Here is a 16,389-nt window from a genome sequence, read left to right as displayed (position 1 = left end):
CCCTCCCCAACATGCCTCACACACACAACCTATTTAATTGCCTCTTAGTATCTCTAAGTGTTTGATCCTGTCTCCCACATCTTCTCTGTAAATCCTTCTTCCGTTTTGTTTTTCCTCCAAATTCTTCCCAACTTTGCGAGGTCTAGAGGGCCTTGAAGCATCCAGGATTAAATACAGAGAAAGTCAATTTACCATCCCCCACCCCACCCTTGGTTCATACATCCCATGCCTGGGGGTTCGTGTATATCTGGGGAACCAGGTAAAAGCACCTCATCTTCTCTCACTTTTAGCCTACACCTTTGTTCATTCGCTCGTTCAACTAATATTTATAGACATTTATGGCATGTGGACTCAGCGCTGAGCCAGGTACCAAGGCTGAGACTAGGAGTGAGACATACATGGTCCCTGCCCTCAGGAAGCTTATGGTGCCGTGACTCAAAGTTTGGCATTTTATGTAGAACAATTTCATTTGTAGCCTTAAAATCACAGGATACATTTGTACTGTAAAGAAGTAGAATTACTCCCTTCCCTTTCTTCCCATCCATCCCCACGTGGATGCACACTTCGAATTCGTATTGGCTCTTCTTCCACTTAGCACCTGTACAAAATGGGATCGTGGATATGGACATATTCCTACCAGGCCACTGGAAGGAATGACTGGGGAAATGCACCGGTCAGGATTACCCAGCCTGGGGCCTCTCACCCTAGTCTGAGCTTATTTATGTTTATTGAATTCAAAGGGCAAGCTTTGATTGACAACTCATGAATTGTAGGTTACACAGGAGGAAGCTGGCTTGTTGAATAAAATCTCAAAGTGAAGGGATACAGGCACTGCAAGGTGGTTAAGCAGTTAAGCTTAGATTAATAAGAAAGCTTAGTTGGGGGTGTTATTCTAGGTAATTAGATTTTCAGATAAAACAAAGATTAACAAATAAGACCTTTTAATTTTAAAACTTTGCTTACAAATCCCTAGATATATTAGTTTACTGCCTTAGAAAATAGAGTAAACAGAAGAAAATAAACATGGTGTGATGTAGGCTTGAGTTTTCTATCATGACACCAAGGATGATTCTAGACAGGACGATTTTCCCACCACCGGGGTAGATGGCATAGAGGTGCAGCTAAATACGAGCTCACCCAAAGAGATCTCTGGAAGATTCTTTGTTTAAAAAAGATCCCTTGCCACGGGAACTCTTATTTTCATTTGTTTCATCCTAAAATAGTGAAATTTCAGCACAATAATCATTTACGTCCAAGTGAACTCCAGTGAGGTGGTTCACATTCAGCCAGCTTTTTTTTCTTCATAGTGAGACAGAAAGGGTAGGAATATTATCCCCATATTTTACCAAAAGATGCTGCCATTCTGTAAATATACCTTAGCAAAAATAGGATCCACAACAGATGTTGATTGTCGGTGGCAAGGAGGGTGGAGATTTAGCAGGAGGTGAGCTGGCCCTCCGGCAGGCAGGGCTGTGCTCTGGGGCTGCAAAAATACTGCTCACTGGCCTACAGGCCTGTGACCTCGTGCCCCCTGGAACGACTTCCTCTCAGGCAAGCTCTTGCAGGCACTTCACTGTGCCTCACATTTCGTGGTCCTAGAAAAGGATCCAGAGGGAGTGGAGGAAAGGCAGGTTGGAGGCAGCCTCCTCTTGCCCTGTGTGTCCCTCCCCACTGGACTCTCAGCCTTGTGAGAGCAGGGACCGTGTCCAGCATGTCACCAAAGTTCAGCCCCGAGCTCAGTGCTTCATACACAGTAGCAACTGTGTATGGAAAGAAGGGAGGCTCCGAAGGAGGGAGGGAGTAGGAAAGGCTGGGTGGCGCAGGCCCACACAGGTGAAATGACTGACAGGCATCAGTGCCAAGATCCCATGGAAAGATCCCTGCTGTAGGAGATCTTACTTCTTACTCCCAGTTCTGCCACTCTCTCCAGCGCACAGATAATAGCACCCTTTCTGCCTCTCGAGGTTATAATGAGGAGACAAACAAAATAGAAGTGTCGAGCACTTTAAAAAGCATACAGCATTATGTTAACAAAAGCTATGTCAGCTAAGGTGTAATTCTGACAAAAGCATTTTCTTTTGGCTTTATCCAGTCTTCCCTTTCAAGCCCTGATATCTTTGACTCCCCAAGTCCCGAAGAAGATAAAGAGGAACACGTTTCGCTTGCACACAGAGGAGTGGAAGCATCAAAGAAAACTTCAAAGACTGTTACCATATCCCAAGTGAGTGACCAGCCAAGGCAAGGGTGTCCAGACAGCACGGACCCCTGCCTTTCCATGTGTGCTCTGACGATGAGTTCTAAACCAAACAAGGATCAGCAGATGGCCTAGTCCGTTCGGGCTGCTATAACAGAGAGTCATAGATGGGGTGGCTTAGAGACAACAGAGATTTATTCCTCACGTTTCTGGAGGCTGGAAGTCCGAGATCAGAGTGCCAGCGTGGTCAGGTTCTGGTGAGGGTTCTCCTCAGGGTCACAGACCGCCAACTTCTCCTTGTGTCCTCACGTGGTAGAAAGAGGGAGGTGGAGCTCTCCAAGGTCTCGTTTCTAAGGGCACTAATTCCATTCATGAGGGCTGCACCCTTATGACCCAATCGCCTCCCAAAGGCCCCAACTCCTAATACCCATCACAATGGGGGGTTAGGATGTCCATGTATGAATTGGGGGAGGGGACACAAACACTCAGTCCAGTGCACCAGACAATGCAGATGTGTGTCACTCTTCAGTAGCAGTTATGACTTCAGTCATCAAAATCCCCGAGGCGTGTTCCAAAGTCCCTGAAACTGGACAGAATCTCTGAGATACAAGTTTAGTTGTTGATTTCCCATATTTCCTCTTGTGGTTTGGTCTCCTCTTCTTACCAGCAGCCACGCATAAACATACACCCTCACACGCCACCACCACTGGCACCGTCACCACCACCGCCACCAAAGCAGCTTGAAGAGCCTAGGGTGTGGAGAAAGAACGCACTACGTACATCAGATGCTGTGTACTCTGCCCACACATCTTGGCTTTTGTGTTCAAAACTGATGATGTCACAGATGATGTTTTGGCAGCACACGACTTTGAATAACTAATGGGGGTCCCTTAAAGAAAAGCCGATTTGGATTCATTTATTCCGATCAATTTAGAGTCTAAAAACATTTTCGTTTCATTGCATGCCCAGGGAATGGTGTAGCTATTTTAAGTTACTGGCTTGTGAGAAACAAAGAAGATAGTGGGTAGCAATTGTGTGTGGCTTCTGAAGGATACCCTGTACTAGTCCTGTTCATTCTCTGAATGTATTTTCTGGTGCTAAGAGAACCCAGTCAATTGGAATTATTTTCTCTACACAGTAGCAACTGCTTTCTAACAGCAGAAAATTGCAGTCCTTTTTTTAAGGCACTTGAACCAGGAATTAACACAAAGAAATCACAGGGTATGTAGGATTTCCCTTCTCGCACATTTAAAAATTTACACATACGTCTAGATTTTCTTAAAAACCCGGTCTAGTAAACAAAACTGTGATCCCATAAAACACATCAGTGGTAGTTATTCACAAAACTGAGGCATTCTCCCTTTATGAAAGGGTTTCATTTGCAGAAATTGGATTTAGCCCCGCTCTTTCTGCTGACCGTAGGTATACCCACAGCTGCGTTCCCTCTGCCGTCCCCGGGTGTCTCTGTAGTGACATCTACTGGTGGGCAGTGGCTCTTCAGGTTCCAGATTCTCACAGTTCTGTCCCATTCGCCGATTTCCTTCCTGGGAGTTGTCATGTTGTTTATTGCTTCTCTAAGTTCCGCCTCAGCCACTTGGGTCGGGGTATACGGTGGCCAATACTGTGTGAGGGCTCGCAGAAGTCCTTGTCAGCTGCGGCGGGCTGCGAGAGAGAGGTACGGAGCAAATGCTGAAAGAAGCGCTGATGCAAGAGTTGCCTATAAGTCAGGCTGTGAGGACGTTGGTAGGTTGGAAGAGGCACGAGAGGATGCAGAGTGGGAAGTGGGGAAAAGTAGGAACCCCGGAATCGGAAAGAAGCGAAGAAAATAATGACAGGAGAGCGTGAATCATGGCGCTCAGGCAGCCACCATCGCGATACGGGGCTCCAGGGTCCAGCCGGCCTGGGAGGGAATTGAAGCCCAGTCCTGCCAGCTATGAGCTGTGGGACTTAGGGAATTTCTCGACCGTGTCCCTAAGCCTCAGTTTCCTGCTCTGTCAAAAGCGGATGCCAGCCGATCCCCGTTTCAGTCATCTAGCCGACGTCGGGCACGTGAGCAGTGCTCCATAAATGTCGGTCCCTCTCCCCTCTTACTACAACTCCTACAGCAATCAGCACAGGATGGCGGATCGCTGTCCCTGGCAGCAGAAAGCGCTTTTCCTCAATGGTAACTTGGCAGAGAAAAGGCGGGCAGAGAGGCTGGGAATGATGGCCCATCTGCTTCTGGCTCACTCTGCCCAGTCTCTCCCTCTCGCACAGCCGGAATCCTCACTCTCCCTCCTCACCATGCCAGCCAGCCCCTTCTTGGCTCTTGCCCTGGGCACCTGCTGCTGGACGAGCCCCAGCTGTGTTGCCAAGCTTCACCAGCAACCTCAACTTCCCCGTCACTCAGCCCCTCGCCTCCCAGCATCCTCTCTGCTGCTTGCCCTCCTCCTCCCCTGGGAGGCCCCATGCCCCTCTTCCCTCTCACCCGTGACTGTCCCACTTCCTGTGCCCTCTCAGCCTCCTCCTGGGGCAGAACACTCCTCCCTCAGGCCTCCCCCGCCTTTCTCCTCCGTCTCCAGCCTGGCCCTGCATTGGTCTTTCCCTTAGGATATCTATCATCCAGCTCAGTGTCTCCCCCATCTTTGAAAGCAAACAGAACCCTTGCATGATTCTGTCTCCCCCTGAGGCTTCTCCATGAATGCTTTCTCTTTCTCCCATCCGCCATCTTCAGCCAGGTTTCTGGAAAGAGAGTTCTAAACTTGCAGGCCACGCCCCTCCCCTCCTGTTCAGGTGCTGACCTGCCATGATCAGGCCTCAGTCTCCCTTGTTGCACCAAATGCCCCAAGCCCTGTTTTCCTCTCAGTGCCCTTGAGCCACTTATCCAACACTTTTTCCTTCTGGAAACCCCTCAGGGGACTTCCATAACCCATGCCCCTCTTCTGTTCTTGCTTCATCCCCTCGCTCAGCGCTCTGTCCCAGTCCCCAATGTCTCTCCTTTCTCTTCCCACCTCTCCAATTCAGCGAGTCCCCGCGTCCCATCGCTGGGCCTCTTCTCCCCTGATTGTGTGTTATTCACCCCCATGGCGCCACTTCTTCAGGTGATTTCTCTGACCCAGCTCACTTTTTCATTCCTTGGCTCCGCCCCCTGGACATGTCCCCTTGGCTATCCCTCGGCCCCTGAAACTCAGTGTGTCAAAAGTGAAACTGTTTTCTGGGCCTTTGGACTGTTCCTCCTGCCATGAAAGGTACAAGCTCCGTGCCTGCTTTCTCCCTCCCCACCCATGGCCCTGCAGCTGTACTTCCTCCTCACGCCCTGCAGCCTGTCCAGAACCACGTCCTCCTCTGGGGGCTGCTCCCTGAGCCCAGGCACTGTGTCTCTCGGTCGGAAGAGACTGTTTTTCGCTGCATGTCTCAGAGCTGTCTTTGCTCTATTCCCTTGGCCAGTCTGTCAAGCCTCCACCATTCCTAGCTTTCGTTGTATGAGAATCTCCCAGCAATTCCCTTGACCTCCGGGCCTGCCCACCTTTAGGCCCTTCTGCAGCCAGAGTCATCAGTAGCTTTGTGCAGGATGTTTTTACCCCTTCCCACAAGCCCGCTCTGCCTCCCCGTGCTGTCCTAGCTGCTGAGTGACCGCTTGCCGTGAATGTGCCTCATGCCTGTGCTGAGCCCATTCCCTCCCCCCAGAGCCTTTCTCTCCAATCACCTTTTCTCTTCTGGCCGCCTCCTGATCCTCCTCCTCCAGGATGGGGCTGTCAGCAGCTCACCGACGCCTTCCCTCTGGGCTGGTTGGTCCCTTTCGTGTTCTTCCGTGGCTCTCTGTGCTGACCTCCCTGTGTGCAGACTCCCCCCACATCTGCAGTGTGTCGGCTGGTCTGTCTGCACCTCACTGTGTTCTGAGCTCTTGGGAGCTAGGAAAATGTTTTGCTCACTTCAGAGTTTGCAGAGCCTCGCAAGCAGGTGGGCCTCCAGACTTGTACATTAAACCAGTTGGGAACTACCTGTCCAGGTGGGCGGTCAAATTTAAAACATGGGTGCCTGTGCCAAGTAGGCCCTCGGGGGCTTGTGGGTGAAGGGGTGAGTGACGAGTGAGTTTCCAGAGGTGGGTACGGGGATGTAGGTGGGGGACTCGACTGAACACGAAACCCCGGCCTGAATCCTCTCTGCCTTCCCTCGCCGCAGGTGTCCGACAACAAAGCATCCCTGCCGCCCAAGCCAGGGACCATGGCTGCAGGTGGTGGTGGCGGGCCAGCCCCTCTGGCCTCGGCAACATCCTCCCCCCTGTCATCCTCTTTGGGAACAGCCGGACACAGAGCCAACTCCCCGTCTCTGTTTGGCTCGGAAGGAAAACCAAAGATGGAGCCTGCGGCCAGCAGCCAGGCGGCCGTGGAAGAGCTAAGGACGCAGGTCCGTGAGCTGAGGGGCATCATCGAGACCATGAAGGACCAGCAGAAGTGAGTGTCTGGGGCCCCTTCTTTGTCCACCTCCCAAGTTGCTCTCCGCGGGGCCAGGGTCTCCCGCCGGCCCGAGTGGGTGGCCCCGCTTCCCCAGCGCGGGGACGGCAGGGGGGAGGCGGGTTTGAACCCGAGCAGCTTCATGTCACTCGGCTCCTTGCGTAAGCCAGATCTGCGGCGTACAGGGAGGGCACGGGCCGGCCGCGGGGCCTACGGCAGGGCCACTCACCAGGACTGACGCGCTCGGCAGGCTGCTAAAAGAAAGATCTTTAAATCCCCATAAAATATAGGCTGCGCACGTACCCCTTCCGAATAAGCCCACCAGCCGGCTTTTCCTCCAGCACCAGAGAAATTGCACTTTCTTCAGTTAGCTGTCTGATGAAGTAATTGGCTTGCATTTCGGGGCTGGAATGGATGACAGAGATGTAGGGAATCTGTAAACCCAAGACTTACACTCAGCAAGACGTTCTCCCCATGAGCCTCGGGGTTCTCTCCGTGCGAGCCTACACGTGCTCTCTGTACCCCTGGTCCTCAAGGAGCACTTAGATGAGGAGAAAGACCTGTAAGCAAAAATAAATAGCACACGTAAATATTACCAGGATACTGTATGTGGTCACAAAAACAGTAAAAGGGATAGAAGTCGGGAAGTTCTCATCTGAGTAAACTGAGGCTAAGAGTTTAGGGATAGGGATCAATTAGCTCTTTCTTGGAGGAATTAGGAGGTGTTTCCTGAATAGGATTTTGAAAAACAATCTAGAATCACCAAGAGCAGGCATGCCTGCCTCTCACAGCCGTCCGGTCCAGGGCCACTGGGTCCCTAAAATCTCCAGCCCTAGCTCTAAGTGTCCCTTCCCTCTCAGCCTTCAGCAGAAGTCCCTACCGACTCCTCTCCTCCCCACGCATGCTGCCCCTCACCTCCGTGCTCCTGCACTGGCTCTTCTCCAGCAATCCCCCCATCTTCTTTCCTCCTCGCGGGCTTAGGCCCGTTTTTACCAGTTCAAGACTTAGTGACTTTCTTTGCCCTGGCTTCCCCAACTAACTCCTCCGACGAGCCGCACTCAAGGCTCTGCCTGCCGCGGTCTTCCTGGAACTGTGCTATCTGCTTAGGACCTCAGCTACTGCTCACTGACGTAGAGGTGCATGGTGTGGGCTCGAGTAAATACAGTAATGATTCACAACCTGTTAGTGTCCGAGAACCCCGTGTGTTGGCAGCAGGTCCGGGACACTGACCCACATATAGGCACCGTCACGGGGCTCATCTGAAGTGAGCGAGCGAATGTAATGTAACTTATACCTTAGTATAGTGTCTCTGCAATCCTTGTTCTTTGATTTTCCAATCCAGTTTGTAAAAATGTACACATAAAATGGAGCGTCTGCAACCCTAAAATGCAATACAGTTCCCTGACCAGAGTGGCGATGGTTGCAGTGTCCTAAGTAGAGAGTCCTGAGTTCGCAAGATAATCAACTTCATTCCAGCTCATTATTTAATGTTGTAAAGAGCATTAGACTGCGTGTCCTATCTCATGTCTGCTTTCTCTGTGACATGATTACCATATAGTTAGTTCAGCTATTTTGACTCCAAGATTTCAGGTGTTACTCTTTGTAAGAGTTTGTGAGAACCTGTGAAGACATACCAGTAACCTTTTATTAATTTAAAACTCTGTGAAAGTAAAACATTTATGTGGTGACAAAAATGTCTGCAGTGAAAATTATTATGTAAATACGTTTAAAGACCAGTGATTATATAACGAAGGGCCAGCAAGAAGGAAAGCAACAGAATGTGGGCCTGGATAACTGGAGTCTAGCCATTGGGCAAGTCAGGCCACCTCTAAGGCCTCACCTTCCCCATCTTCTCCTTTTAGGAGAAGCTTAGACTAATGGATCTCAAAGGTCATTCCAGACCTCCTGTTTGATGGCCACGTATTCAGGGAGCCCAGAAATAATAGCGAGCCTTTCTGTCTGCAGTAAATGCCAAGCAATAACAATGCAAAGAAAGAACATAATGTTGTGTCCACGTGTTTGTTGTGAAAGGCTCGGATGGATTTTGTAGTGGTAAGAGGCTTCTTATCTCTTACTGCGGAAGTCCCGGCCTTTGTTTAATTTCTTGGCCATTTGCTTTTCAGACGAGAAATTAAGCAGTTACTGTCGGAATTGGATGAAGAGAAGAAAATCCGGCTTCGGTTGCAGGTGGGTCCCTGGGGGTCCTGCTGCCTCGTGAGGGGCTCGCTCAGGGGTGGGGCCGTCTCAGGGCTTCATTTTGAAAGTAGGTGATGGTTACTTCTCTGCAGATTCAGATGCACTTCCGGTGGCCATTTTCTTAGACCTGTGTAGGCTCACTTCACATCCTCTCCGGCGGTCCAGGAAGTCTTGGGAAAGGGAGGCATGAGTCAGTGTGCCCCCAGTTGGGTTTCTCATTTGGAATTTATCTGAAACGTCTCCCCTGTGAAAAGTTCCCTCCAATTTCCAAAGGCCACATTATAGTAAGTGCCAGAGGGCATGGTGCTGGGGGGCCCCATTGCCAGCTGGCTTCTGTCATTGGAACTCCAAGGACCACAGCTGTCCACACTCAGCACTCGCTTTTCAGCTCTTTACTTCTCACCAAGGGCCATGTCAGTTCTGCCAGGGCATCAGAGCCTTGCCCCCCACCATCCCCGGAGCCAACTCAACTGTTACCAAATGGCAGAGAATGTGCAGGAATTGCAAAAGGCTGAAGGCAGACTTTGAGCTTTCATCCAGCTGGTGTCCTTGGTGGTGCCTGGGACCCATGCTGCTTACAGAAAGGATAGGTAACCGCCTCTCATCACTTTGGGGGTGCCGGTAGACACCCCCTTGGGCCCGACCAGAGCTGCCTTCCAACACTGCTAGGTGGTCCAGAACATCGGGACAGCCAGCTCTGCCCCCTGGCCAGGACACTGGAATTCTTGCTCCTTCCGACAAATTTTGGTTACTGGTAGCCTGAGAAGGCACACACCGGCCATTTCCTGGTGTCTCGCATCTGCGTGCCCGTTCTTTAGGTTTCTGTCACTTCCGGCCTCGTTGTCCGCTCGTCGTTCAGGCGTCACTTCATCCATTCCGCCTTGAAAAGTGTGAAGTTGATGATTTTCTTTCATTCGACCAAGTTGATTATCTTTCAGCTTCTCTCAAACCAGCGAATTCATTATGATTTTGTTCGGCTCTTGTTTTTCCTTTATAGATGGAAGTTAATGACATAAAGAAAACTCTTCAATCAAAATAAATACTTGATAAATGAAATGTCACATTATTCATCCTGAGTCCAAGACTCAAGTTTTCCGCCCCAGCCAAAATAACCTTGTGCCAAAAGATTAAAGGTTTGCCTCCATGTGTCCCTGTTTGAAAGATTAGCACAGAAGTCTTGATAGCACAACACAAATTCCATCCAAGAGGAGACTCTTCCCCATGGTATAATCCTTGGCATGGCACTGGTTGTGACTTAGAGCAAATTGTGCTAAAGGCTTTTTTACTATGAGATCTCATGCGAAACGAAAACTCAGGCAGTTTAGTCCATAGTGGTACTATTTTGATGATATTTTCCATTAATAAAATGTAATTTCAGATTATTCGTTTACAAGCTTTATAATTTTATGATTTTTTAAATCGTGTTTTGTCACAGGTTCTCCCAGTGTCTGTATTACACATAGTCCAGAGTGAGTGTCCCATTCTTTTGCTTCAGGCAGAAAGCTGCCTCGCTTTGTGTCCCCTCTAGGATTCTATTACATATGCAATTTTAGGTCCTTCCTGTCCCTTTCTCTGCCAGCCAACCCTGCCACCCTAAGATAAATTTTAGCTTATATATGATGGTATATTTACAAAAAAGAGAAAGAGAAAACCTGGTATTTGCAATGATCTGTGCCTTCTTTTTACCACCCTCTTGATTGGAGCTTTTGTGATGCAGCTACCATGATTCAAAAACAAAAAAAACCCAAAAAAACAAAAAACAAAACAAAACAAAAAAACCTTTTTTTTTTAAGCCACTTCTCAAGGTCCACTAGAGGCCACTGTCTTCAAAGCTTCTCTCACCTAGCCAAAGGTCCCAAGAGGAGACAGCTGTGAAGTTGGGGCGCTCTGTGGTACCCGCTGTGACGTTTAAGTTCTCCTAGTTGTAGGTTGTTCATGGAACTAGAAATGTCACCCCTGCTTGATTTTTCATCAGCCAAGTTAAACCCCTGCTTCCTGTCCTTTGCACCTTTTGCGTGAACAGAATATGCATTATGAACGCAAAAATAAATAAACGTAAAATGCAATGAAAACAAGGGGGGGAAGTTGTGTTATTTCCTGCACTGGGTTGTCCGTGTGTGCTGTTGTTTAAACTGTACTCCCACAATGTCATTTGCCTTGTTCTCTTGTAACCCCTTCCTCAGGTCCAAGAGAATGGGGGGGGGGCTCTTGTTGAAGTGCAGCTATTGGATCTTTCTTGCATTTATGGAATTGCTTTTTTCCGTCCCAAGGAAACTGGTGTTTGCCTTTCCGCTCTATCTCTGTAGCAAATGAACAGCTCAGCCTTACACTATGTAACTGTTTCCTCATCCTTAGCTGAAAATAAGGGGGCATACTGTATTGCAAGATTGTTTGGGGGTTGGGGGATGGGGGGTGGTCCCTTCAGGGCCCCTGAAGATGTCTTATGTGTTTCTCAAAAGCTGCTTTGTCTATTTCCTGAGTTTTAGAGTGAAAGTACTAAATATTAATGGATTTGCACAACCACAAAGAATGAGAATTGATAACACGGAAGGAGTAACGCAAAAAAGAAATCACCACGCAGTATTGATTATCCCAAGTGTTACCAAAAAAATGTTTCTTTCTTCCTCTCTCCCTTCCCCACCTTCCTCTTGCCGACAAGCTCATCCTTGCTGTTTGAGGCTGCTACTTCCTCCCAAGTACTGTACTTACAGAGCCCGGACATCCTGGTCTTCCAGGATGGGGGGCACGATTACGGAAAGGGAGTACGTAAAGAAAGAAACCTCCCATCCTGCCTTCCCATGTCTGGACATGTTGCCTTTTCAGCAGCCTTGCTCACAGTGTGCTTGGGGCCGGGAGCACCAAGTTTCCAAGGGCAGCATAAAACATTCCCGAACCCCTTGACTCTTCTAAGCATTTCTACGTTAAAGCCTTGAGAGATTTCCCACCGCCTAGTATAAGAATGAGGATTGAATTCTTTGATGTTTGGATTTCTCATTTACTCATCGTGAAAATCCCTAACGATATAGTTTTATACGATGTGTATACAGAGTAGGATTGTTAATAATTCAGTTGAGAGGTTGAACACCCTTGTGGGGGCACTAGCCACCTGGAATGGAGAGGGCTGTCATCTTCCCCTTGTAGAAGCCACGGGCTTTCTTTGTATAAGGAGAGGGAGAAGTGATTCTAGAAGGAGGAGCTGGCATATCTAGCTTCATTACTGCCCCTTGGGCTAACAGCAAGAGGATTCTGCATTATGGACCTGACGAGCCACTGCCCCAACAGCCACCATCTTTACTCTTTACAAAATGGACCCGTCAAGAATATTGAAAAGCTTGGAAGGATCACTTTTGAAAAAATTCTTTTGCATTCAGCATGGACTCGACCAGCATCTATGGAGATTATTTTTTTGCTTCATTTTCTAAAATTGTATTTAGAAAAGTCTTAAGTATTGTGCTTTGTAAAGAAGATGATTAAAATGAAATTTTGTGAAAATATTTTTGTTCAAAGTTGTCATGGTCCAAGAGGAAATGATTTCTTGGAATTCAAACCATTTTTCTCCATTTTACACAACTTGATTACTCTCATAGAAATGTCTTTGGAAGACATGGAATATAGTACCCCTCACCCCAATTATCTTTCGCAAGTGAACAGAAACAACCCATTAAAATCCATGGCTGTGAATTCCATTTTTACGTTGTTTGATTTTACATTCATATTTCGGCAGAAAATTCTAGTTAGGTCTACGTTGTTTTTTAGTGTAAAAATCATTAAATTGTCATTATTCGAATAATTGTGTAAAGTCACTTTTATTCATCCACAGCCCTTCTAGACAGCATACTCAAGTACATGATTTGTTTTCTCCCATAAAGACAGCCTGTATCTATCATCACATGTGTGCCTTTGGTTACTAATGGCAGAGGTTTATTTCCTTTCATAACCAGCTCCTTGATGGGAAAACCACAGGGTGTGTAATTTATTGCTCACAGTTGCCACAGTCTGTATTAAAAATAATCCCCGGATCCCACAAAGGCCTTTGTTATCCTAACCTGAGGTCACCAGGGTCCCTTTTCTGTATTAGATTAGGTTTTAGTTCTCTAGCTATTTTCACACAAATTAATGTCAAGATGTTTTAGTGCCAAGAGAGCTTGGTGAAAAGCTTTTCTTTTTGGTTGAATACAAATGAGAAACGTAACAAAGCAACACGTGCGCGCGTGCTAGGTGTTTGGCATGGCTGACTGCGGTGTCCAACCAAGCAAAGGCTTGGTGCTTATGATCCAAGCCTGGGGAAGAAGATGACATTCCCAAAATTCGGTCTAATGAGGGAACACAATGGCCAAGGCAGAGAAATTCTTTCCTGGCCGGAAATAAGTGTTTGTCAGCAGTGCAAGGACAGAGAGGGGGTCATGTCTCTTAAGGTGATAAACAGTTGCTGTCATTCCTAGTTCTGTCCCTAGGGTCACTGAGGCTCGATTCGCAACACATGGAGCAGAAGGCAGCCCCTGAAGCCAACAAGAATCCGTGAAGTAGATGGAGGTCCCAGAAAGGTGGTTTTATTTCATGTATTTTTAATCGATCCCAAATTGAGGTGGCTGTGGGGGGCGGGCAGCCTTTCCTATAAATGACATTGTGTGGTCAATATGTTTGTGAATTCAGAGTTGATGGTAAAATAGGCTATTCCTTTTTTCTTGTTAGAGCAATAGGTGATAAAATATTTCTTTAAAAAAAAGATTTTATTTGAGAGAGAGAGAGTGAGCCCGATTGGGGGGAAGGGCAGAGGGAGAGGGAAAGCAGGCTCCCCACTGAGCAGGGAGACCGACGTGGGGCTCAACCCCAGGATCTGAGTTAAAGGCAGACGCTTAACCGACTGAGCCATGCAGGCGCCCCTTGGTGATAAAATATTTCAATCTAACAGTAGAACAAGGTCACCTGGTAGGCTGTAGCTAGAATTTTCTGAGGAAAAAATAGAAAAAGGAAAAAAAATGAAAAAAGAGGAGAGTTGAATTCCTGGGAACCCAGCTCCACGGGGCAGTTCTCTTCAAATGGCAGCCGGTTTAATTAAACGAGGCAGATACAGCACTGTCATTTAAGTGGTGAATGCTTCCCAGCCCTCTCCCCCCATAAACTGTTACTAGTTCTCCAGGAAACTAAGATTTGTGGTCAAGCTTTGAGCTCTTTGATGGGAAAGTGCCCTGGAAATGCAAAACTTCATTGTAGTTTCTATTAACTAAAAAAGAGTTTAGCACAGTTTACAAACCAACTTTAAAAATAAGCAAGCCGGTAAGGCCATCCTGAAGCCAAACAGAAAAACCAGGAACAAGTCAATAACAGTTCCATGGTTATTCCCCAAAAGTAAAACAGATGTCTTCAGATTCTCTTCAAGCTTCATGATTCTTTCTTAGTCTGAATCCCAATCTGAGTGAACCAAGCACTTGGCTGGGGCGAGCTGAACAGGTATCAAGTCCTTACGGTGTGCTGGCCCTCGGATAGGTGCAGCGTAGCCCCTGTCCTCAGGCAGCTCGAACTGAGGGAAGTAGGCAGATAAGCAGGCAGGCCTTCCACAGTATGAGAACATGACCACAGAGACAAGTCCAGGGACTTTGGAACTGCAGAGGAGAGGTGCCCAGTGGAGTTTGAGAGTGCGGAGGACAGAGGAAGAAGGGTATTTTTGCTTAAATCCAATTTTTTTATTTTTTATAGATTTATGTATTTATTTTAGAAAGAGAGAGAGAGCACAAGCAGGAGGAGCAGAGGAAAAGGGAGAGAATCTCAAGCAGACTCCATGCTGAGCATGGAGCCCAATGTGGGGCTCAATTTTATGACCCTGAGATCATGACCTGTGCTGAAACCAGGAGTTGGAGGCTTAACCAACTGTACCATCCAGGCACTCCTAAATCCAATTTTTTTAAAGATTTTATTTATTTATTTGACAGAGATAGAGACAGCCAGCGAGAGAGGGAACACAAGCAGGGGGAGTGGGACAGGAAGAAGCAGGCTCATAGCGGAGGAGCCTGATGTGGGGCTCGATCCCATAACGCCGGGATCACGCCCTGAGCCGAAGGCAGACGCTTAACCGCTGTGCCACCCAGGCGCCCCATAAATCCAATTTTTTTATGTTATAAAGCTGAGATGAACATCTTTGGGCGTATAGCTATATCTACATTTCTGATTTATCCTTAAGATAATTCCTAGAAGTGGAGTGTGAATATGAATTGCTGAAGATTTTAACAAGAATAATTTTTGCACAAGCAACAAAATCAAAAAATGAATAAGTGGGACTATATCAAACTAAAAATTTCTGTACAGTGAAAGAAACAATCAGGGGAGTGAAATGACAACCTATGGAATAGGAGAACAGTATTTGCAAACCACATGTCTGATAAGGGGTTAATATCAAAAACAAAGAATTCATGCAACTCAATAGCAAAAAAACAAATAACCCAGCTTGAAAATAGGCAAAAGACCTGAATAGACATTTCTCCAAAGACAATATACAAAAGGCCAACAGGTACATGAAAAGATGCTCAACATCAGTAGTTATTAGGGAAATACAAATCAGAACCACAATGAGATATCTCCTCACACCTGTTAGAATGGCCGTCATCAAAAAGACGAGATAAATGCTGGTGAGAATGTGGAGAAAAGGGAACCCTTATACACTGTTGGTGGAATTATAAATTGGTACAGTCACTATGGAAAACAGTATGGAAGATCCTCAAAAGATTAAAAACAGAACTACCATATGATCCAGCAATTCCACTTCTGGGAATATATCCAAAGATAATGAAAACACCAACTCAAGAAGGTATCTGTACCCCCATGTTCATAACAGCATTATTTATAATAGCCAAGTCACGGAAACGACCTAAGTGTCCACTGATGGATGAATGGATAAAGAAGTTGTGGTGTATATAGACACAATGGAACATTATTCAGCCATACAGATGAGGAGTTCCCACCATTTGTAATAATACGGATGTTCCTCGAAAGCATTACGCTATGTGAAAGAAGTCAGATAGATAAAGGCAAGTACTGTACGATCTCACTGTTATTTGGAATCCAAAAACCAAAAACCAAACCAAACTCATAGAAAAGGAGATCAGATTTGTGGTTACCAGAGGTGGGGAGGGGGATTTGGAGGAAGGTGGTCAAAAGGTATAAACTTCCAATTATAAGGTAAATAAGTACTAGGGATATATAGCTAACACTGCTGTACAGTATATAGAGAGTAACTCCTAAGAGTTCTCACCCCAGGGAGAAATTTTTTCCTTTTATTCTTCTTTCTTTCTATTCTATCTATATGAGAAGAAGGATGTTAGCTGAACCCATTATGGTAATCATTTCACAATATATATAAATCAAATCATCATGCTGTAGGTCTTAAACTTACACAGTGATATATGTCAATTATATCTCAATAAAACTGGAAAAATATTCAGCCATATGGACAAATCCCTGGAAAGGAAAACAATATAATGAAAATATTTGTTTCATTAAGGTGGTGAAATTGTGAGCTACAAAATGGTTTTCTTTTAATATTGCTATTATTCAAAAATTAAGATAATTATA

The 16,389-nt window shown here is 46.7% G+C and overlaps 1 protein-coding gene across 10 annotated transcripts in view; it reads left to right on the top strand.

Moving 5' to 3' along the window:
* SH3KBP1 (SH3 domain containing kinase binding protein 1) overlaps positions 1-12,607 on the top strand; it is a 324,749-nt gene extending 312,142 nt beyond the window's left edge. For 7 of the 10 annotated variants that reach the window (XM_026480216.4, XM_044377583.3, XM_044377582.3 and 4 more), the window contains 4 exons: positions 2,093-2,221; positions 6,356-6,627; positions 8,751-8,814; positions 9,821-12,607. In XM_026480216.4, the coding sequence (XP_026336001.1) occupies positions 2,093-2,221; positions 6,356-6,627; positions 8,751-8,814; positions 9,821-9,862 (507 nt within the window). In that variant the 3' untranslated portion in view covers positions 9,863-12,607. The remainder of the gene's footprint in view (positions 1-2,092; positions 2,222-6,355; positions 6,628-8,750; positions 8,815-9,820) is intronic. The other 3 variants (XM_057310446.1, XM_057310434.1, XM_057310440.1) reach the window with 1 other exon arrangement.
* The last annotated feature ends 3,782 nt before the right edge of the window (positions 12,608-16,389 follow it).

The sequence above is a fragment of the Ursus arctos genome, chromosome X (genome assembly GCF_023065955.2).
Source record: "Ursus arctos isolate Adak ecotype North America chromosome X, UrsArc2.0, whole genome shotgun sequence".
Classification (NCBI taxonomy): Eukaryota; Metazoa; Chordata; class Mammalia; order Carnivora; family Ursidae; genus Ursus; species Ursus arctos.
This window is presented reverse-complemented; position numbering and strand designations above follow the sequence as displayed.